The sequence below is a fragment of the Tachypleus tridentatus genome, chromosome 9, assembly GCF_004210375.1.
Source record: "Tachypleus tridentatus isolate NWPU-2018 chromosome 9, ASM421037v1, whole genome shotgun sequence".
Classification (NCBI taxonomy): Eukaryota; Metazoa; Arthropoda; class Merostomata; order Xiphosura; family Limulidae; genus Tachypleus; species Tachypleus tridentatus.
In genome coordinates, this window is record NC_134833.1 from 103,585,713 (window position 1) to 103,611,706 (window position 25,994).

Sequence of the window (25,994 nt, forward strand, 5' to 3'; positions counted from 1 at the left end):
GTGCGTAATGATTGCAGACAGAACCCTTTATCATTTGCTGCTACTAGGCCTGACCAATGTCTCTAAGCTGTTTATTATTTATTACTGCTATAGATTGCTCATTTATGACTGTTTTGTGTATTTAATAAATAAATTTTAAAAAATTATTTTTCATATTCTGAATTCTTACTCATAAATGTCGTTATTTGCATCGTTTTTGTCTTCAACTCAGCCTTTTGTTGGTGAGATGCTGATTTTGTATGTCTGGAACAATAGTTTATACCGCCATGCATCACAGAAAAATCGATGTGACAAACTGTACAAAACGCATGACTGTCACTGACTTTTGATGCAATGACCGGATATTTTGCACTATACTTTTTTCTAAATTTTTGATTCAGTTTTAGTCCTTTTAGATTTGCCAGAAACAAGACAATCTGGTGAACGATGGCTCTTTTTTCCCAACGAGTGATAGATCGCATTGGTGTTTCTATGCCGCTAAGAAAACGAGAAATACCCATCTACGCGAGCGCTGATTGGCTGACAAGCACTGATGACGTAACTATGGATACCCCCACGTACCCAGTTTGGAGAAACACCGCACTCAAACTATTGGTAGACGTCGGAGGTGCAAATATTTTTTATTATTTCAAACACAAACATGATTATCGCAAGTAGCCATTTGGGCTATGTCTTATTTATTATCAAAATTTATTTGTATCTCACTAGAAATTTTCTTTTCACCCCTTTCAAGCCTTGGGGGAACAATTTATCATTTTATTCTATAGGCCTATATAATAACTTAGGAGTTGCAACAAGTCGTAATATTTGTCGTAATGATTACGCTAAAATCGTAATGGTTGGCATCTTTGAAATTAGGAACAACTGCAGTATATTGGAACTGTATGGTGTAATATAATAAAAATACATTAAAACAAAAACACAACGTTCTTAATACGATTCTTTATTTCGAATTGTTATTCACAAGTTCCAACATTTTAAACTGCCTCCTGAATAGGTGGTTCATAACCCTCAGGTCTCTCTATAACTGTTCCTTCTTCCGTTGTAGTAGTTGTTGTAGGTTTTCCAGCACCTTCACCATGAATTTCTAACAGTTTACCCACTGCAATAAATATACCAAATTCTACATTACAAACTTTGGTTAATGATGGAGGCCCACATGTAAACCCTAACACAAACACAAAACTCAAAAATTGTCAACAGACAAGGAGTTATAATGGTGTTAATATGCCTCCTCGGTTAATTGCAACTAAAAATGAAACATTTGTTTTTATAAATATTTTCCTTGTATACACAAATTATAATTTAACTTACGTAACTTTAATGACTGGTATAAAAAGACTAGCTTTGTGCTTAGATAAAATCCATAAAGCATGATACTTTACAATAAACTTAACACAATATAAAGAAATAGTGTCTTGTTCAGGTATATTAACAGTCTTAAACATAGCTTAGAATGTCACTTTAATTATCTTTATAAACTAAAAATACAAAAACTGAATCTCAAAGCAGATGTACTGTTCAACAAAATGCACAAAAAATTAATCATAATTGCATAGTTAATTGGAAAACAAACCATAATGTTTTCTGTACAAGTTGTGTATTTATTCAAGCATGGAGTATTTTTAGCACTTCTCAATTAATATTGCACTTCAGACTAGAGAATGGCTCATGAATAAATGTAATTTTGTTACCAGCAACATATGAAAGTAGATTTACAACAGCAGTCCAGTGTACAAAAATACAGCATGCAATATTCTGTGCTTGCTTCTTATAGTTTCAGCATGATCATTACTGTTACTATAAAAACCTATACCTCTGCATCTCAGGTTTGCTTAAAGATTTACAACATGAACTACTTCTGTCTGTATTATCATTACAAGTATACGAAAGCCAGTTTATTTAACTGTGAAGATAAGTGAATGGTGTGAACATATTTTGTATATTATAATTTGCAACTCCTATGCTTTGTTCAATACCAAATACAGACAACAAAAATATGATTACTAGAAAGTTTGAAACAGCCATTAATTTTTCATTAAATGTAATTATAAAAACTCACTTTTAACCACCCCATTTGGAATTAAAAATGCACACATACAAAATATAAGGGTTCAACATTAATACTAGTTGATAGCTTGAAACAAGTAATGAAAGCATTCTCACTACTTACCAACATGGCAATTTAACAAAGCGAGATCGGTGACTAACTAATGATGATCACTAAACTTTTGACTTTGTAATCTACTCATATACTTTGAAACAGTACAAATCAAGAAATTCTCAGCCTTACGGACAACCTTAATGCAAACACTGGAGATAGGAAAGTTAAGAATAGAACCCGATCAACTATGCTCAAAGAGAAACTGGTTGAATATTGCAGAAACCATAATGTAATGTTGGAAAAACCCTGTTTCAAAATCATTGGTGAAGATGGCTATTTCAGTCTAAGAAACATGAAAAGGAACCAGACTGATTTTTCTTTTTCTTCATAAAGAACTTAAATATGCTAAAGCAGTTTGGGAGGTAAATTGCAGAAGTGACCCTGTACGTGTGATTTGTAAAATTAAGACCAAGATGAAAAGAGTTTTGAAGTCAAAAACCAAATTCATCTATTTAAATCAAGTCCCAAGATGAAAAGAAATACATAGTTTCTAATAATGAAAACATTCATCTCTCTAGCATATGTAATAAATGAAAATATCAGATATAGAAAGAACAGAATGGATTATCCCCAAAAAAGAGAAACGCATGGATGACAAAGACATTTTAAACCTCACATAAATTACAAGACTATCAAAACAATAACCAGATGTATGGAATATTAGGTAGAGGTAAAAAAAAAAAAAAAGCAACAAAACATACACACACCAAGAAGCAAAAGAAATATGGCTGCATTAACAATGCCAAGAAATAAGGGTAACTGAAATGCAAATAAAAACATCTATGAAAAGGTCAAGGAAGCAACTGTACAAACATGTTCCAACAGTAGATTCATAGAGGAAAAAAAAAAAGACACCATCTTTACTGGAAAAAGAAACCTTTGTCCCCTAATATAGAAAGCAAAGGAGATAACATAAAATCAGTGAATAAATTTAAATATTTAGGCTTTGCTATATCAACAGACTGATGAAGCAAAGAAGAAATAAAGAAAATTATAGGAATGACAAAAAGATTATTTCCAAACAGTTAGGCAAATACTGAACTAAAACTTAAGTTCCCAAATGTTATGTTTGGTCTGTTCTTTATATATGCAGATATTGGACAGTAAGTAGACATTGTGAACCAGTTATAAGCCAGTGAAATATGGTTTTGGAAAGTAATGCTCAGGATAGTATGGAGTGATACAAAGAGGTAAAGCAAGGAAATCTCTTTAAAAAAATAAATTAAAAAACAAAAACAAAACAACTGAATATTCAATTCTGAAAAAGACAGAAAAGCAGAGAGAAAACAGCTGTGGTAAGTTAACAATCCAAAACTTATATGATATTATACATGTACATTATACTTACAATATTTGATACATCTAACAATTTTATGAGCAAAAACTAATTAGCCCTGCACTAGTAACCTATTATAGTCACTTACAGCTTAAGATATTAATGTAGAGCCTTATGTCTAACAAGTCACATGCTATTGGAAAGTTGATCAAAAGACAATGAATTACACAAGCCCTAAGAAACTGGATGGTATATTCTATGTACCTTCCTATTGCTAAAATTAGTTATATAAAACTGGTCCCAGGGATCTAGTCCACGTTGAAATAAAGGGAGACTTAAACCATATTACTCACATCACAATCAAACTAATTATTTTAATATTTCATTGTATATAATGTTGCTTTAACAAACAAGGCAAAGTAAGAGCATTTTTTAAAAATAAAGCTTTTTACAAACATTCATTTCAACAGTGAAATGGAGATCTGTTTTTGTCTAATGCACCTTGTATTAAATCTACAAGTCTTTGACTGAGAATCTTTGATTTTTTTTTTAAATAAATATTCAATTTCATCATAATTATATATATATTTTAATCTGTTGAACAAAATTAAAGCTCTTTGTAGTTACAAATCACCTAAATAGCTATAGATATTTATGAAGTGAATCAAAATTTAAATATAAAGTTTCAATTAAAAAAGTGACTTTTCCAGATAATACAAAGAACCTTATCGCTCTACTTTGTATGTCTGCAGTCAAAAGTATTCCATTCTTGTACCAAAAAGAATACTACTGTGTGTGAGTGCATTTATATATATAAAATGGATAAGGCACTAGTTTGGGCACAATTATATCTGAGGGTAGGTTAGTAGAGATACTGCTCATTAAAACTGAATTGAGTATACAAATGTCCCTTACTTGGTATTTATTGCTGGTGTAGAAAAATTAAGCTAATGAAAAGGAAAAAACAATTTATAACATTTCAAATAGAAATAAATTTTACAAATACAAGTAGGGCCCAATATATGCATAACTCATCTAAGCATAGTGATATAGAAAGTTTTAATGCTACACAAAAAAATATGAAAACAAAAAAGGTAAAACTATACAAGTTACTAAAATACATTTTTTATCCCTACTTTGGCTGAGACTAACAATTAGTGATTTGCCAAAATAGGTATTTCTTAACATTTAAGTAACTCAGGTTTTGTAGTTTTGACTATCTTGATTCAATAACTTTTTGTAGTATTGAAACCTATATCACTATAGTTAGCTGGGTTATACACATATCTGTCCTCACTTGTCTTTGCAAGATTTATTATACTTGATATTTACTTGCTAATTTTGTATTCTAGATTGAAACTAGCAATATCAATGAGAGTTGAGGGAGTTTAAAAACATTATGTTCCACTCATACAGATCTTGAAAACAAGACCATAAATAGATTCACTTGGGCTTAGTAAAATATTTGGAATTACAATGACAAAACAAGAGTTATATAAAGCTATGTCTAAAGAGAGGAACTCATTAACATCAAAAACAAGATTAATTCCCTATATAAAAAGAAGGAAGTTACTTACACTCAAACTTAGGTTTCTTAAGCACCTTTACTTTTCTGATCATAACATCATGCAATGGATAGATTCCTTGACAAGCCTTTTCAATATCTTTTCCAACACTGTCTGGGATCCTATACAATTGTCACAAGTAAATCATTATTAAAACCACCAAGAAATGTTTTGATTAAAACTAGAAAAGGGAAAGATTTTAACTTATAAAATTAATTTATTTGTGGTCAACTTGATGACTTTATAATGAACCAGTGCTCTCAACACAGGTAATGAAATAACACGCACTGTTCTTATCACAAATTATTATAAACAAGATCATTCCTTACCAAATAATTTTTTTAAAAATAAGCAGTGCAACTTGATAAAGTAATTTATGAATTCAGTTTTGTTCCAGAAAGGACTGAACTTAAGTTCCAATGTGCTGTCAGTGACTATCTGTGAAACTACACTTCAGAAACAAGATAAACTCTATCCATCATTTAAGACAATTACTATTAATTCAGCAAAAATTAAAATTTTAGATCATTTGAAAATCTTAGGTTTTTATTAAACAATAAAAATATAAATATTTAAATTAAAAGTTGTACTACAAACAGACAATAAGGTTTAAACAGTATAGTACAGCCAAACCCATGATAACCAACAGAAGTCGCAGAAAATGTTCAGTCCTTTGAATACTTTCATGTTGGAAGTAACAGAAATACAAGTTATCTTGATAGACAACTCCAAGGTTAACAAGTACAAGGTACCCTTCTTGTGGGTTATATCGTACTCACTTGTACACTCAGTTTCAATTATAAAACAATTGTGGGTCTTACTAGATATTTAAGATGGTAAGAAGGGAAAATAAAATTATTTCAGGTGGTACAGTAGTTAAACCTAAATACTCAATCATATTTATTATTAAGAATTAAATATAAAATTACACTAAATTATTTAACTTGAAACTGCTTATTTAAATGCAAAAAATTTAAAAATCAAACTTACACTTCAAAGCAATGAATCTAATTCACATAGACCTAAAGAATATGCACATGCTACACAAGATCATAACCCTAACATTTCTGAATCAATTTCTTTCCCAAAAAAATACATATTTTGAATGAATCTTTCAATAACGAATATTATAGATTTACAATACAGCATGATATAAACTACTACAGAGAAATAATAAACATTACACACATCTCATCCAGTTTTTTCCAAGGCTCATAAAAAGTAATTGACCACTACTGAATATGTCCATATAAAATAGCAATTACTGTAATATATGCCACACATTCACATTGTAAAATCCAGAGATTAAAGTTCCATCACATGCATTTATCACCGCCTTAAATACGAAATACAACTGGAATAATGGTACTGAAATTGACACCTTCAACTAATATTTGTTAAAAGTTTCAAAACTGAGGCTTAACACCATCAGATGCTGTTCTATATAGAAAACAGACTAGAAAAAGGTTTAGACACCAATCATAGACAACAGAACCATTGCCAAAGTGAAAGGAATAAGAGTTAAAAGAAATGTATAAAAAATTTCTTTAGAAAGCTCTTGTTTTGTCTCAAACATTCTGGGATTTAATAAATTTCCCTTTATAATTTTTTTTTTTTTTTTTCACAAAACTACACAAGGGCTACCTGCACCAGCCATCCCTAATATAGCAGTGTATGCCTAGAGGGAAGGCAGCTAGTCATCACCACCCACTAACAACTCATGGGCTTCTCTCTTCCACCAATGAATAGTGGGATTGACTGTCACATTATAAGGCCCTCAAGACTGAAAGGACAAGCATATTTAGTGCGATGGGGATTTGAGCCAGTGACCCTTAGATTACAAGTCAAACACCTTAACCCACCTGCCAATGCCAGGCCACCCTTTAAATTTCATTAAATAATTAAAACAAAGAACTGGATATTATGCTACCACTAACCAAAATAAAATTTGAAAGTTAATAAAAGACTAATTTTCTATAATTTTTTTCAATTCACATGTGCAATCAAATTATAAATACTAGTAGTTAAGCTATAAGGGAAAGTTTCATGTATTTACATTAATAATAGCATATAAAACTCAAGAACTCACAATTTATTCACGACTTCTTTCAAGTCACTGGAAGAAACTTCTCTGGTCATTATCTCTACCATCTTTTTCCTGATTTCTCGAACCTACTCATCAAATTTAAATGAAAAAAAATTAAATTAAATGCAGAGTTGATGTACTAATTACACGTACCAAACAAGTAACCACAAAAAAAATTCAAATTGGGCAAGTGACTGATAAAGTTGCTTTTTTGTTAATTCTAACCACATACTGAAATAAGTTTTCACAGTGTGGTTTTTTCCATCTATTAAAATTGTTCAACCATTTTAGTACACTTTGTCACTGATAATCAATTCATTCACACATGTAAAATGTTTCATAAAAATGTGCACTTTTTGCAAATTTATAGCTTGTATTGGAAAAAAAAAGGTTTAGTATTTGCACATTAAAAAAACAAAAGATGCCCATAAGTTTGTTTTACTGTGTGCTTAAAATATTGTGAAACAGAGGGAAATTACCATTCCACTTTTACAAAAAGTACACAGGTAGTTTTTAATATTTCTAGTGATAAACACACAAAGATGAGTATTTAAGCTTATACAACCTGAGTATGTTGAGCATAACAGGTCTTTTTTACTTGGTTGGGCCACTTCCTAGTAAAGCCAATACAGAATACTCGAAGAAGATAACCATCAGTTGTCTTTACATCCACATTAGCTTCAATCAAAGTCTGAAATTAGGAAATAAACCACAGTTACCTTAGTATAAATCCAAAAGTACATTAGAATGCATGTACATTATCTGCATTATTTGAATCTCCCCTCCACAAAATTGATGATTTATTAAAAATCTAGTTTTAAAATCACTCATTGGATGGCATTTGATTTAGGTATTTTTTTAGAAGGAAACCACTCTAACCTATACATGTAGAAAAAATTAAACCAAAACCTCTTTTATTGGAAAATGAAATCACCTGAAAATGATTTAATAATTTGCATAATTGTAAAACATGGTATGTTTACAAAAACAAATCAAATATTATAAATATTTGACTTTCCAACATACAGTATTCCCCTCGCTATTCGCGGGGGGAACGTAACCCCCGCGAATAGCGAAAAACCGCGAATATTGGATGCAGTTTTAAAACTTCTATGTATGAGATTATATACAGTACTAAATGCTTCCCAGACACTATCTAAAGACACTCTTACTCATTAATACAGTAATAATGTAGTAATGATAATGTAAACACATTTTAATTTTGTACTGCAACAATATTTTAATAAAAAAGAAATGTAAGTACAGGAGGACAGTAACACCGCATAGTATAGTTACCCATACTGTATTACTGTACCGTAAAGTCATTTTCTATGCGTACAACACATGTATTAGAATTGACAGAAAGTGGAACAAATTTAAAGGCAAACTTAGACAGATAAATACAGTACGCACAGTTCAGGTAAACTTCCCATGTTTTGGCTACTTTCAAACAATATCAGTATATTCATTGTAAAATTTATAATGTGAGACAATTTAATTTAGGGGATCCAAACAAATATTTATAGAATTTCTTCCCCCATATTCAAATACTTGTTCCATAAATTCAAAATATGATCAGAGAAGCATTCACATAGAATTCTTCGAATATGACTCAAAACATCAGAAACCTTCACATAAATTGGTTTTAAAGTAGAACTTACAAAAACTACCTATAAGGAAAAAAGAAAGATAATGAACCTTAGACTCTAGTATGTTTAAATAACTTGAAGTATACTGTTACAAATTATAGCTCATAATTTACTCAGTGTGTGTGTAAATACTTCTAAAGTTGCACCTCTAAGTCTACAAACATTTCCAAACAATCTTCTTTAATATAAAATATTTAACAATACATGAAAATTCTTATTCCTGGTTTCGTTTCTCTTATTTTACTTTGCAATTTCTGTGAGCATATAATTCTGCTTGTTCAGTTTAGTCTGTTTTACATCTATTTTGTTATTTTTTAAAAGTTTTCAGTAACAACTGAAGAATGGAAACAATTTTCAATAAAGATGACAAACAACTTTAGATGTTTCTTCATTTTTATTCAAAAATGTTTGACATCTTTATTGAAAATATTTATATCTACAGAATGGCCGAGCTTTAAGATGTATTGTTCTCATAAATCATTCTTAAATTAGTATTATATACACTAGTTAACAATAAGGACAATTTTTCACACTGAATACAGGAGGTTTTAGTTGTTTCACCCATCAAGATAAACATTGCACAACTTGCTTTACTATGGACTCAGTAGGTTTATAAACACTACAAGAATTCCATACGTTATGGTACAATTGCCAGTATTTATCTCTAAGCTTGTAATTTCCAGTACAATGTACAATTATTTTGGAACAATTCAGTATATGCAAAACCTGGTAATTATGACTGCTCTCAGGGTTAAACTAAAAAGTATCTTACAGTCCATTTTAAAACATCATAGAAAACCACCAAATACATGAAAATTCCACATTTTGCTTTTAATAGGTAGAACATGCTAATAAATAACCTTTGGTAAAATCTCATACATGTAATATTTGCTTATTAAATCTCAATAAAGACCTTAAATAACAATTACAGTGAACTTGTACCATACAGTTCTGAATAATTGTAGGGTTCTCAATAAAAAGACAAGGTGAACAAATTGCAAATTTCTAATAAAAATAGTGTTAAATAGATGTCCCTCCTTGCACTTCATGGCACACGTTCTTCCAGGCAGTTGGGTATTTAAAAGGCGAGGGAGTAAAAAAATTTGCATTTTTTTATTATTAAAAACTGAATGTTCATAGATATAAAATGAATATGCCATAATGTTAATTATCAACCATCTGGGCAAACTAGCTAGTTAGGGACTGCTCATCTCTGATCTCCCCTACATTCAAAGGAAATGCTTCTACTAAAGTGCTATTACTAGATGGCTTAGACCACACTTGCTTGACCTCGAACAACTAATGTGAGTGATATTCACTTGCAGATTCACCAGGAAAGCAAGGTGGCCAAGTTTTCTCTCTAGTAAGCAATACCAACAGATTTCTGACTTGTGAGCCAAAATTTAATAATCAGATAGCCCTGAACAAGTATTATACAGGGTGTAAAAGCATCTGAAAATAAATAATTGGACACCTACTTTAATTGAAAAATATATAGTATTTGAATGTTCAGAAGAAAACAACAAAAGTCCGAATCATTTACCAGCTCTTCTCTCATAAAGATCTTTATGAAATAAAGGATAAACATAAATTGCTTTTTGGTACCACACTTCACTCTGAAATTTGTACGAGTTATGTTGAACTATTAACAATAACTAAATGATAGTGCTATTTACCTGCCACTTCTTGACCATGGAGCGAAGTTTATCAGTAGTTAGGTTCATTCCATGAAAGTTGGTTAAAACGTTACGTCCTTGAACTTCTTCAGCAATTAGTCGAAATTTTCTAAAAGCAATTTCATCATTTTGTAGGTCAGCTAATGATACTTCAAACACTCGACCTTTCAACCCTTCAGAAGCAATTCCTGAGAAGAAGAGAAGAAAGCTCTAATATAGCATTTCTTTTAAACTAATACAAGTAATAAAGAAAACCTATATATATTTTTGGTGGAGTGGAGGTGGAGATGTACTCACACTTAATATGTTACTTTTTAAAGCAAAATGGTGATATATTGCAAATATGCTCATAGCTTATTTCTAACCTTGTAGAAAAGTAATATAACATCCAGTCAAAAAAAATATTTTCTTTCTCTGCAGGTCAATATTGTTACAATAGTCAGCTTTTTTGTTATTCAAAGACCAAAATTATAGATTTAAGCCCTTTTAAAGGGTTTAGATATATTTATAGCTGACAAGTCTTGACAAAAATGCAGTAATACATACTGTTTTACTAGCAACAAATATCTAATTAGTCACAAATACCCTAGTGCAAGCCTCAACAAATTTTCTAACTTAAGAACCAGCCACAAAACTCTTGGAACTAGGTATGCCTAACCTATGTTCACTACCAATTATACTGGGAAATGGGGCTACATATATTTACTTACTTTCACAACAACAAATGCATGCTAATGATCACATTATACAAATCACTTGATAGCATTGCTTGTACTACCTGCATTTGTTTCTGCATCAGTCTAAACACATGCACTGACTGGCAAAAGAAAAATGTTGAATCCATCATTAAAATCCTAGAAACAAAGTTCAGTTCAGGACAAAGAGCCTGAAAATAGTTCAGGACTTCCCAAAGTCCAGAAAAGTCCTCCTGCAAAGGTTGTAGGGCTATTTTTTATGTTCGTTCTTGAAAGTTGAGATTTTCACACCCTACTAAAATTTAAATTCTTCACTACTAACAAACTCTTTGAAGCCATTCAAGCATTGCAGAAATGTAGAAGTTATTCAAGCTTCATTATACTAGTCAGAATATTCCATATTATGTTAACCAGAAATGTTTAATTTTATTAGAGTAAACAACATGTATAGCTTTAACAGTTTCTAGTCTCATAATCCCCATGGTAGATTTCTCAACTCTTAAATGTGTTTACATGAAATATCAGGCACAAACCCACCTGGCTTACAAAATAATGGCCGAATGAGGAAAAAAACCTAATACAACAGTAAACTGCTGAAAAACATTAACATTCAACTGAATGCATATTCACATAGATAGCTTAAAATTATTAATTTAGATAGGGGGAACCGAGAATGCCAAATTAGTACAGAAACAACTTAAATTGCAGAGCTTATATTCAAGCCTATAATAAGGGGCTCTTAATAATTAAAAGAAAAAAAAATAACTTTAAGATCAGTGAGTATAGTCCATCTAACAATACTTTCAAGCATGTTTCATGTGTAATGAGTGACCCCTTATATTCTTTTTGGTTACTTCAACTTAAAATCAGTTTAGTACTCGTAACATTCATTACTCTTCAAAAAGGTGTAAAGCAAAAAGTTGGGTTGAATAAATAAACTTATCTGAAGTTGTAAGTTGTCTTCACTGAGAATAGATATTTACCCACACAAATATATATTCAATACTAAGACCATCCAATGCAATTCAAATATATTTTAATATTATTATGGTTTAAATTCCTATTTGCCTTTACTGCTTGTTTACACTGCATCATCAGTGTAGAATAGGCATCCTGCATATGCCTGAAGTTACCTACTTTTCACAAGGAAGCTTTTTCTTGAGACACATAAGGAGTAATTTTATCCAATCAGACAAAACTTTATTTTGGTCAGAATCCAAGTTCCATAAAGATTGGTTCTAAGTTCCACGAAAATATAACTCAAAAGAAATCAAACCAATAGCCTTTTCCTACCAGTCCCAAGAAAGAAAAATGATAATTATCCACTCATTGGTTCATGATGACATCATGACTTTGCTAGAGCTTTTGCTTTTTACAGACCAGTGCATGTTTAGCAAAATTTTACAGTACTATGACAAGGTATTACACTATCTCAGTCATACAATTTTTTATTTAAAACAGTACTGATGATTATTGCCAGTGCATATTATTTATTAGTAGTCATTTAGTTTATGTCTAGTCTTTTTCTTGTATTAATTTACAACAAAATGTGTGGCTAAAAGAGTTATGTGACAAGAGTGAGCAGAAGACACTATTTGCAGCCTATTTGGTTTGCTTTATAAAAAAGAAAGAAAAAAGTCCTAGTTGTAGGCTTGAAAATATAATCTTTAGATTTTAATTCAACTTACTTCTTTTAAATTAGCAATTTTTAATTATTTTGTGGAGGTAGCACTGATGTTTTCCACATACTACTTTGTGAAGCATATGTGGCAATGTTTACTATAATTATGAATTTACAAAGTGTTTTCTTGAAATTTGGCAAGCTATTAGTGAATATTGCAATTCTGTTGTAAACAAAAAATACCTTTTTCTTATATTTTTACTAAACTTATGAGTTAATGAAGTCAGCTCAACACAGATTCCAACTATTCTGAGTGCAAGGTATTTTTATTCTAAGAATTAAATTACTTTTTACAATTTTAATTTTCAGTTTGTAGAAACACCTACTGAAAAGAAAAATCAAGGTTACAGTTCATATTTGATCTCTTATTTTCTTTACCTAACACTAGCTGTGGCTGAATCTTCAAAAAAACATTTAAAAGTATGAAATGAAAACTCTTTCAAGTCAATAAATAGTTTCTTTTAAGAACTTAATTCCACATTATTCACAATTTCAACTGTTTATCTGTTTAGTTTCTATAATCTGGTTTTATTAATAAGCTTAAACACAGCAGAGTTTATCTAGATGAGCTGGAGGGCATTAAGTATAGTGATAGCTCAGCAAACAGAAAAGATAAATGTTTTTTATTTTAAATTCTTGCTTTTCAATATTGGTAATTTGAGTTCCTAATTTGTACAAAATTATACTTTGTAATTTGACACCACAAACACCTAATTAGAATCAGTGCTGCATTCAACACATTATATGACACACAAAAATTGATGTTTAGGTCTTTGTTTAGTATTTACTTTTATATTAAGAAATTAAATAATATATAACATGAAAATACAAATTATAATCTACAGTTTCATACCAAACTGAAGGAGATGAACTTACAAAAGTGTGGTTTAATAAAATTCAGAATGCAAGTCAATAAGTACAATGATACAGCCTTTGATCCATCAGGAAAGGGTTAAAGCTATAATGTTGTGACAAAACAATACAAATTGTAACTGTTTATAAACTGTCTAAATAACAGACATTGTACATGTTAGGATACTGGAACTATAACGAAAGTGGGAAAACTGAGAACAATTGTGAGGACTCAAAATTTCTTTACTACTTTGAAATTAAAATTCGGATAATATAAAACATTTGAATCAAAGTACATCTTGATGATAATTTTACTGATATAACAATAAGGTTGTGGCACACAGCAGCTAGAACATCATTACAGGATAAAAAATTGATCAATATAATTGAATTTCCTTTATGTATTTAACACCACTTATTAATGTTTTCTTCCACCTTATATAGTACAAGTTTTCAAATATTTCTTAGCAACTTTAATCAAAAATCTGTTTCTTCTGTTACTCTAATTTTCATAACACTTTGTTGTTAATTTCAAGTTTTTCAAAAAAGTGATTAAAATGTCCTACTTATTTGAAAGTTTACAGTTAAAAACTGTACCATCATGCAATAGTGATTTCCCTTAAGTTTAACTTTCAGAATTGCATGTGCAATTCTTTCATTGCTGGAATGACAATGGTTACACAAACGTTTTATTTATATATAAGCATAAGTATATGGAATATTACTTACAGTCTTGTATTTCATAAACCATGGCATAAGCCAATGATGAAGATAGCTGTCAAGTGTGAACTGGTGCGTTATCAAACGCTCACCTTTATTACAAGTGTTTAGTCTAAGTACTTTAATTCTCAGAGCATTACGTATTTATATTTTTACTTGTCGTACTGACCTTTCTTTTGGGCCTGGTTAAAATTACATAATGTGCACTGATACAGTGCACATGCTCTCATGTTATTGTATCCATGAACATAAAACTGACTGTGTCTTGGCTGTGTTTCAGTGGTCAAGTATTTGGTAACATAAAGTTACATTTCAATTATTATATATTATATGTATATAGATTATTATTACTGTTTAAAAATACATTTTTTTTAATACAGAACAATAAATAAAGAAAACTGTTATCTCTTATAGTTATGACCTTTGAACTTGGCTGCTTAGCCTTAAAATTTGCACAAGGAGGATGTAAATATACTTCAATTTTTTTGTACATGGAGTTGAATAATGAAAAAATCAAATTACTATATCAATAACAAAGAATTCCACTATAATTTATCAAGCTCAGTAACTAAGTTGTATTTAGGTATAAAAAAACATGAAACCTGGAAAAGACTAGACACACAAGGTATCTCCTTGAAATCTTGGTTTGAAAGAACATGGTAATCTTAACAGCTAAGATGTGAGAAAACCACTAGGGGATCATTTGAAGCTGTTTATTCGTTATTCACATGTCATATATTCAAATAAATATATATAAGTGAACTTTTTCAAAAAATGGTAAAAGGTAAACAAGGGCCACTGTTTGATTCAGTAAATAAGCAACATCTCAACAAAATAGATATGAGGTCCTTATTTTATATTCCAGCTTGTCAATATCATTAATTTGAGTTCCTAATTCATACAAAACTAGACTTAGTATTCTTACATCACAAACATCTAATCTGAACCAACACTGCATTTAACATACGAGACTCAAAAAATATTTAGATGTGTTCTGTTAATATTTACTTTAAAAGTTCTGATATACAATATTAAAGTTTGACTCATAATCTACAATTCAATACAAAATTTATTGACATAAATGCATAAAATAGTAGCTGAATAATATTTTAAATGCAAGTCAAACATGTGGCCTCTGACCCTCGACAAATCTTGAAAGGGTTAAAAGTCCCCCTAAGAAGGCCATAAATGCAACAATGTTTGTAATAGATCATTACTTCTTCAATCTTCCCTATCCTTCTAGCTGCTTTACTTACGTGTTCCTTGAGTTCTGTTAACCAGGGTTTTGCCAATGTTACGCACACTAAACATGACCGGTGCTTTGACATCATACCAATCCTTGCGAGTGAAAGGATCAACACTGGAATAAAAAAAAATTTAGAATAAATTTAAAATTATTTCAGTTTGTATATAATCTAAATCACAGTTTGATAAATACTTCCTTATAAAGCAACACATATCCAATAATGGCTAGTCACTAATAACTGCCCAACACTAAATTTCTAACAGGAAGTGGTTAACAGTATGTGCAAATGTTTTTATACTATACCAATTATAGGTTTTTTAACAGCTAGTTTATAACATAAAAGATATTTAGTCATTGATATTTTTCTATATACCCAAGGACTTTTGAGCTGGGCAGATGCTCAAGTACTAAAGAAGCAGACCAACTAAATTATCTGCATTAGTAAACTTACTTGTTTAGATAAAAGTTGCATGACCCAACTGCTTACTAAACAGCTGCAGCAGTAGTGGAAAACAAATCTGACCAGAACAGACAGATTGCAAAGTAAGATTAAAAATATTAAAACAGTCCAGGATGGGGTGAAGAAGTTCATGATACAGCACATAAAGGAACTAGGACCAGTAATATTGTAACAAACTTATGTTGCTTGAGTAATACAACTGATTTGTTAATATCACAGTTTACATGTGAAGGCTGGTCAAGATATACAAGTAGTCTTTAATGTGCAGAACATGTGCCAATTTTTCCATTTTAGAGAGCTGCTGAGAAACTGGCAGACACTAATGAGCCAACAAATCAGCATGTCGAATCATTTGCAAATAGCATACAAAACCATTCCCAAACTTCTCAGTATGGAAGTCTAAGGAATATTTAATTTATTAATAGTGTATCAGACCCTTATATATGTAAACACAGCTGGTATGGGTAGAGAAAGCACTATGTAGAGAAGCAAACAACATTTCAACCCTCTTCAGTCATCGTCAGGTTCACAAAGAAAGAAAGAGGTAACTGACCGATAGCTGACCACATGTTTGAAGGTGGTTGTGTCATCAAGTATAGGAATGTAGAGGGCGTGCTTAGATGTTTGATTATATTTATTAATATAGGTATAAAGGTGTTCCTTTGTATTGGTTTATTTTAGACTTAAGTTGTTGTATAAGTAATGCTTCTTTAATTTTGCGTTTGTTTATGTTTGTTTCTTTATTTAGTATTTGGATGTTTTTTATGGTTATGTTGTATTTATTTGATTTGCAGTGTTCAAAAATGTGTGAAAGTGACTTTTTATGTTCTTTGAATATGGTTTACATTTTTCTACTTGTTTCTCCAATATAGAAGTTGTAGCAGTTATCACATTGTATTTTATAAATAATGTTTGTGTAGTGTTTGTCAGTGTAGTTTTTGCATAGTATAGACCTTAGTTTTGTGCCTGGTTTTTAAATAAACTTGGTATTAACTGGAATGTCATATTTTGTTACTAGTTTTTACTAAATGTTGGTTATTTTTCTGCCGATGTCGGGAATATATGGTATGCAGCAGTATATGGTTTCGTGATTTTTTAATTTGTGGGATACATTTACTTTTGTTGGTTGATTTTGCATTTTGTCTAGATGTGTGCACATAAGGTTTTCTACAGTTTGTGGAGGAAATTTGTTGATGTTGATGAAGTATTGTTTTATTTTGTCTAATTTGTCCTTAGTTTCATCTGGCAAGCATAGTTTTGTGGCTGTGCCTATTTGGTTTCTTAGTATGTTGAGTTTTTGTTTTGTTTCATGTGCTGAGTCCCAAGGAATGTATAGTCCAGTACTGGTGATTTTTTTTGGTGGATTCCCGTCTTAAATTGTGTATCGGTTCTTGTAATTTTGAGGTTAAGAAATGATATTCGATTGCTTTCTTTCTGTTCACATGTGAAGTTAAATGTTGGGATTTATAGAATTGATGTGATTGAAAAAAATTATGTGAGTGTTCTGTAGATGTGAATCCCACAATCATGTCGTCTACATATCTGTACCAATATATGGAATGAAATGTAGCTATGCACATGCATGGTAGCAACAGAAATAACAATGATGTACTGTGATGGTTTTATTAAGCACAGAAAATTGCAATCAAATGGCCAGCAAGAACAAAATGCAAAGAAAAAATAAAAATGAACATGTAGGATTTATGAAAACAGTAGTAGAAGTTTAAGATATCATAATTCCATTTAAGAAACTTTGTAACTATGTTTACACTACTTTGCATAATAATTGTAAATTTAAAGCCAGGTACAATTGTGACGAGTGGGTACCAAGGTTTCTGGTTAAAACACTATTTTCTACACTAGATTTTTAATACAAAGTTTCAAGACTACACTCTGTGATGCACTGTTTGCTTCTCACAAGTAAAATACAGTATTAATCAGGGGACAATTATGATCACACTGATTAATGACAAAAACAATGAATTAGCTGAAATACTGTCATTACAATTTATTACTTTTGATTACTAGTATTTTCTATTATTTCAATTATCCAAGTTTTGTGAGAATAAATTAATTGAATATAATCAACTAATGAGCCTGATGACTAATCAATTAGCCGTTTTTATTAATTGCTTAGCTAGACAGAGCTAGCATTGCAAACTTAGTGAAATTCAAATTTAAAAATTATTTTTAAAGAATTTTTATATTTTCACTTCCTTTGCCTGATATAAAGTAAAAAGATCCATTTGATATTAAATCAATATTAAAATGCCACCAACAAATCTAATTTTTGAAAGTTTTTTATCTGGTACTTTGCATAAATACTGTTAATTCATTGTATACTGGTTAATAAAAACTTAACATTTTATTAGCAAAACTACACTTCTAAATAATCATTTTAACATTCCTTTCAACAATACACGAGACTGAAAAGTAACCATACCATATCTTCAACCCACATTCACAGTTCACGTTCAGATGAGATGACTTTTTAACGGACTATCATATCAATTAAGTTACTGAATAAATTTCTCTAAGAAATGCACTTACACAGAAGCTGCTCACGTAAAGAGTTATTATGAATTTAAAGCTACTGCATACTGGATTTTCTGTAGGGAAGTAAATATAGCAACATGTATGAATGTATTTGATTACAAAAGCATTACTACATAAGGTGTGTATGTGGTTTTAGATAGGAAATGTTATGTAAAAAGAATAACACACCTACAGTCTTACTCAGAGGCTACAAAAACTAAAGGTATGATACTACATTAATTAAAGTCCACACATACACAATACATACACAAAGGGTGTTTGGAAAGTCACTGTGCACTTGTATATTTATTAACAGACATGTTTCAATATAGAATACAGGAAGTAAATATGAATGACAATTATAAACAATGTTGAAAGTGACCCCCGTTGGCATCAATACAGGCTTGGATCCTTCATATTTTGTTTCTAAACACCGCTATCAGTTGCTGGCTTGAAATAGATTGAATGAATGCTGTTATTGCTACTTTCAAAACTGCACAGTGACTTTCTGAACACCCTGTATATCTGTGTGTGTATAGGAAAGTAAAACATAAAGATAAAAATATTTTAAAAAGAAAACTTACTGATTTAGATTAAAAAATAAAATTCAACCACCTATGCTTAAAGTGCTTTGTGCCTGCACATCTGTCTGACAGTAATTTTCCAGCTTCCCTAGTCTTGATTAACACAACTTTCAGGGATACTGGATTATAGCCTGGAGAAATTATAAAATTTCCCACTTTATTCATTTTTCTATTGGTATCATACTAGCAGTTACTTTAATTTTACCCATGTTATTGTGCGAGTGGCTATTTTTATAAATTACATGTTAGAAAGCAGAACATCTGAAAGTGAACGAAAACACTGAAAATCATAATTGTAAACTTGTGTACAATGGGAAGTTTTAATCAACCTAAAGTAAGCGAATTATGATGATCTTAGTTGATTTTAAAATACCATAGCTAAAATGAAATGATTAACACATGGTGAGGATAAACTAGCAGTGAAGATATCACACTGACCAAAGAGGTGATGTGGATTCTCCGGTTTTCTCGAGACAGCTGGTATGGGCATTAAAAGTTTTATTAAAGTAGAGAACAATGTTTCTACCTTCTTAGGTCATCTTCAGGTTTAACTTGACTTTCCACTTGGACATAATTAACATTAATAGGGTGCACATGCATGAGTCACATAACCAGTAATATTTTATTATGCTGACCTTCAAGTCATGCTTAGCTATCATTGCATAACTTGCAATGATGCAGTACACATGCACTCATGTATCCAGTAATATAAAACTGACCATTGGTCTTCTCTATCTTGGCTGTTTCAGTGAACTAGAATTTTGTAATAGTTACATTTTAATTATCATACATTACACATATAAAAATTATTAAACTCATTTTTCTTAAAATATAGAACAATAAATCAACAAGTAAAGGGAACAATTATCTCTTGATGCTATGAATTTTGTATTTGGTTATTTCTGGACATAGGTTGCTAAGTCTTACAGAATATTGCACGTGGAGGTGATCAAAATCTTTGTTTTATACACATACAGTTAAATAACAACCAAAAAATCATAAATAACTGCATTGATACCACAGAATTGATTGAATTTAGTAACTAAGATTTATTCAGACTTAAGAACACGAAACTTCAAGCAGACTAAAAACACAACCTACCTCCTGGAAATCTTGGATTGAAAGAATGTGGTAGCCTTTTCACAGACTAAAATGACTGAGAAAACTACCAGGGAAACATTATAAGCTGTTGATTAGCTATTCACATGCCATATACTGAAGTTAGTTTATATAAGAGACTGTTTTCAAAAATGGAAAGAGTTGAATGGAACAACAGTTTGAGTCAATATGAGTGATATCTCAGCAAAATAAAAAGATACGAGGTTCTTATTTTGTATTCTGGCTTGAAAATATTAGTACTTGAGTTCCTAATTTGTATGAAATTATAGACTTGGTATTTTATCATCACAGACATCTATACCTAAGTGTTCTTTTAATACTGCCCTTCAGATTAAGATATTAACTCATATAATAAAATTTGAATTATAATCTAAATTTTGATTCCAAAGTTAACATAAATTCATAAAATAGTAGTTCAATAAAATTTTGAATACAAGTCAACAAAGACAATATGGCCTGTGACCTGTAGCAAAAGGGTTAATAAAACTTGCTTTGAAAGCTGTGCTTTTTTACTGAAATAAATTAACAAAGACATCATAATCATCCAGTTTACAAACTGGCTTTTTTCTATTGGTTATGAATGTGTACTGTTGACAAGTATGCACAAAGATGGAAAGAACTTCAGTGGTGGGTGTAACAAATACCGATTTCTCAAAAAATAACGATGAAAGGTTTGTATTTTTAATTTGCACCTGTAAAATATGTATCACTGATTTTAACTGGTGGACATTCTAAAACCTATATATAGGAAGTATGAAAATATAAGATGGAGAATTTATTCCATGAACCCTATTTATGCACTTAGGATTAAGATTTAACAAAAGGCACCATTTTTGTTTACTAAAATTAGAGAGGGTTCTGGAAAATCCTAGGACTTAGCTATGGAATATGCCTCAGTGTGAAGTCACATTTTTGGAAATATAAATCTCCCTAGTCAAAATAAATGACCAACAATACAGAATAATTACATGCTGAATTCATACTGCATTTCTAAGCATTTGTACTCCCACTAAACCTTTTTTTACCATTTTGCACTAACTAGAAGGTGAATTTAGCACCAAAAAACAGGGCACCAGTGAGTATATATTTGGAAAATAAGAGCACATGTATCAAATGGAAATTCTCATTGTCCTGGTTGTTTTTTGGATCCAGAAATGTTTTCTATTTAAAAACATACAAACTAAACATTAAAGCCATTAATAAACATATCTTAGTTATGTAATTTAAAAAACTCAAGCCATATACAATTACCTTTAGAGTCCATACTTCATAATTCAAAACTTGATATTTATGGATGTGTATGTTTGCACAATTCTCACAGACAATATGCCAAAAAAAGATTAATTGGCAATAAGCAAATGATTTTTAACAAATAGCAGGCCTATTAACTATAGCTTACAGCTAGGATAAAACATTTAATGCACACTATGACACAGATGGGTGGAGTTTACTACATGTACTATCTGTCACTCATGGTATTTGTTTTAAAACTAATAAGAATGCAAAATCTCTCCTTCAATTTTATATTTAAACACAATATATTACTTGTTTTAACATTTGACTACTGACAGTTCTAATTAATTTTATTTATAAATATCATACACATTCATTCATATAGATTTTCAATTAACCCTTTCCCCATGGGTCAAAGGCTATGTCATCCCACTGTTGACTTGCATTCCAAATTTTATCGAACTACTGTTTTATGAAGTTAGGTCAATAAGTATAGAATTAAATTGTAGAATATAGTTCAAGCTTTAATACTGTATATGGGTTAGTTTCTTAAATGTTAACATAAAAAGAACACACCTAAATATAGATTTTAGTGAGTTGCATGGTATGTTGAATGCAGCACTTTAAAATTTGGTGTTTGTGATATCAAAATACTAAATCTATAAATTTGTACATATTTGAAACTTATAGCACTAAAATTAACAAGCTTAAATACAAAATATTTATTCTGTTGAGACATGGCTAACATACTGAATCAAACAAAACACTGTAGCCTCTTTTATCTCTTTCCATTTTTAAAAAGTCCCTTACATACAATTACTTCAATATGTGACATGTAAATGATAAATCCACAGCTTAGAATGTTCCCCTAGTGGTTTTTTCAGCAATTTTTATCTGTGACAAGGCAACAATGTTCATCTGAATCAAGATTTCAAGAAGGTTGGTTGTGTCTTTAGTGTGCTCGAAGTTTCATATTTTGTAAATCTAAATACATCTTGGTTATTAATCATATATTAATAATGAAAATTTATGGTATAAGTGTAAGTTTTGGTTATTATTTTTATTATACATGAAACAAAAATAATTTGATGACTTCCATGGGCAAAATCTTAAAAGGCTTAGCAATCTAGTTCAAAGGTCATAAAAAGAACAGATAAATGTTCATTTCTTGATTTATTGTAGATTTCAATAAAAACAAGTTTACTAATATATTTCTAAATAGTAATAATCTCTAAATGTATATAATCTATTATAATGGAAATGTGACTGTATATTACAAAATACTAATCCACTAAAACACAACCAAGACGTGGAAGACTACAGGTCAGTTTTATATTATTGGATACATGAGTGAAAATGTACCACACCAATGCAAGTTGCGATGTTAGCTAAACATGACTGGAAAGGTCAATATAATAAACATATATGTTCATATAGTGTTGATTCTTAAACTACTCAGATTAAACATTTATATTTTCGTGTTACATGTAGTCATTCCATAAGGATTTATAATTTTTTCCTAATTTCTTTTTTACAATGGTTACGAGGTTGTTCAAGTTACAGAACCCACATAGTTGGAGTATAAAAAATAGCCAGTCTTACTGAAAATGTCTGAAATATATTTAGGAGGTTTTAGAGATTACACATAGCATTTGAGAATATTTTTTTTAAATAATATGAATTGACTCTGCACTCAAACAAGTAACCAAACACCCTCATAACTTTCAGAAAAAAATTTTGGTAAAAATATTTAATTAAAAACCTGATTTTTTACGTTAAAAATTGTCATATTTACTAAAAGTCCACCAACTTTTGTGACGATACACATACTGTAATAAAAATTATAGTGCAAACACTTAATCCATGCAAACATATGGATGAACTTGTGTATATTACACCAAGTCCACTGTGAAAGGGTTAAAGTGTCTTACAGGGATTTCATTTCATCTTGCTATGTTACAGGTTTCATGTAGTGTCTGATTAACAGGTAATTTTATTTGTATTGTTTCAATTAGACATTCACACGGTACACATGGTCAGCTTACTGGTATAATAATCAAGTGTTTTTGTTACTTATTAAATCAGTGACTGAATTTGCAATATAAATCTAATATGTTTAAACTATGGAAACAAGTAATGATTTTTTGTTATTTTCACTACTTGCAATTCAATTAAACCAACATAAAATTTTATAAATGATTTTGCAAAGTTAAACCACGACATACTACAAAAATTATTTTTCATTAAAATCAGTTGGGTATTTTTTATAATATAGATACTGATAGAGATCTCTTACTGCAATAATATTCAAGTGCAAACTTAACCACTCCACATTCCTTACAAGTTTGTGAGAATCATTACAATTTATATTCAAGTTTTGGAAATGTTACTACAAACAGTTTATACGCTTGAAATATAAAATTTGAAAATAAAATTATTGCATAATCTTATCAAATATGCCAGTGCTATAACTAAGGAAACTAATTAAGAGTAAGCCTTAATCATATATCAAATGATGAACAGAAACAAATGTCCGATCTATTTGTTCAACTTTTTAAGCTAATGTTAATACCATTATGACTAAGATTTATCACCATTTACAAATTTTAAAGCCTCTTTATTTATTTATCTATTAAAAAAAAAAACTTGGAAAGAGTACTTGCACTGCGGTGTATTATCGTGTATAGTTACGTTAATTGCATTATTCTACAATAATGTTAGTCTTACTGACACATAATGATACTAAGTTATCGTTTTGCAAAGCTACAAATTTTAGGACGCGTTACCTAAATTTCCTTTACTTGTTATTTATATCTATGTATACTACGCGTGATAATCCGAAAACAACGTTAATAAGTTACAAATGAATTAAAAATTGAATATTCGTGCGACAGTGATGTGCTAAAAATCGTCAATAATCTCATTCATTTACAAAAATATCACTTTATAATTCAATTCAATTAAAATATGAAAGAATTGTATTTATGTAAATAAAATTATTTCTAACTTACACTTTCTTTTTAGCACCCTTCTTGCCTCCTTTAACGAGTCCTTTATTTTTCCCAACAGCCATTTTCGAGCGTGTAGGTTAGAAGAGGACGTGCATACTCTAAACTCAGATCACTTAAACTGCAACGCAGCATAACTATGAAAAACGAGATGATCTTTGAAGAAACATTTAAAATTGTATTAATGGTTATTTATATTATTAATATCGTATTATAAAACTTTTCCTAAAAATTGTACTAGTGATGTGTTATAATAAAAATCGAAAATTTATTTCATTAATTTCAAAATAAAATAGAGATATGCTTGTTTTCTAAAATATAATTTGTAAATTTTTGTTACTATTCTAGCCCTTTGTTTTCATTTTAAAAACTGTACGAATAATTTCTCAATATTCTAATTTTCAAATACGCTCATAAGTGTATGTGTGAGTGTTATACATTCATTTTGATAAATTACATTGCGTATTTCTAGCCTCTCATTGGCTCAATGGCGTGTGTTTTCCTACAGCAAAGCTATATCGGACTATCTGCTGTGTCCACCGAAGGGAATCGAACTCATTACTTTAGCTCTGTGAATCTGAAGGTTTGCCACTGTCACAGTGTAAACTATCAACATACAATCGAACTTTGGTGCAGTTCGTTTTCATACAATAAAGGGATGGCATTCCTTTAAAATTTGTCTTTTATACCCTTTTTCCTTCATCTTTCATAATTATTTCTAAACCTCTATGTGTCATACTTTTGGTATGATGAGTTAGTAAACCCCAATTAAATATCAACTCTAAAACTGCTGTATTGGCTTTCAATGCACTTGGCACTGTTAGATACTTAACGCGATCATTGAAATTGTAATTTAGTTTTATTCCTGTAGAATTTGCTTTTGTCATATTTTATTTACTATAACAGCAATAAATTCAGATAACCAAGGCTTATTATTTGCCGATTCTTTTTTACTGGACAGAAATATTACTTAATCACGAATTTTCACATCCTAATGGTACTAACTGTATGTAGTGTCATCTGTTATCAACAAATAGAGTTAATAGTTTACGATTATTCAGTAATGTTTTCTTAAAGAGCAGCTAATACTCTACAGTTCTAATCCTAATGAATAATAACTAGTCTAACTGACTATTGACTACTTTGCTCTAGGTCATCAGTTTAATAGCCTCGCAGCTAACGGTGTTTTTGGCTAAAACATATTTAACGAGATTGAGACTGTTTGGCGATGTTACCAAACACCAAAGTTGAATCGTCAAACATAAAGCTTTATGTATCATGCTTATGACATTTAGTTACACAGTTATTCTTATTTAAGAAACTCGATTTTATATAATAATCTTGGAAACACCATAAATAACTAAAACTTTATAAAGATCTTTAACCAATAATTTTGTACAATCGTTACGCAATTAATGCCATTTTCTGGGTAAAGTATAAACTAT

General features: G+C 30.2%; 1 protein-coding gene across 1 annotated transcript; it reads right to left on the bottom strand.

Annotated features, from left to right (window-relative positions):
* Window positions 1-927: 927 nt before the first annotated feature.
* RpS3A (ribosomal protein S3A) lies at window positions 928-24,694 on the bottom strand. Its single transcript, XM_076456192.1, has 7 exons — window positions 24,553-24,694; window positions 15,621-15,724; window positions 10,417-10,604; window positions 7,657-7,782; window positions 7,095-7,177; window positions 5,018-5,127; window positions 928-1,102 (listed from the first exon to the last, which is right to left on the bottom strand). Exons 1-7 carry the CDS (start codon window positions 24,612-24,614, stop codon window positions 978-980), a joined length of 798 nt encoding a protein of 265 aa, XP_076312307.1. The 5' UTR covers window positions 24,615-24,694; the 3' UTR covers window positions 928-977.
* Between the last annotated feature and the right edge of the window lie 1,300 nt (window positions 24,695-25,994).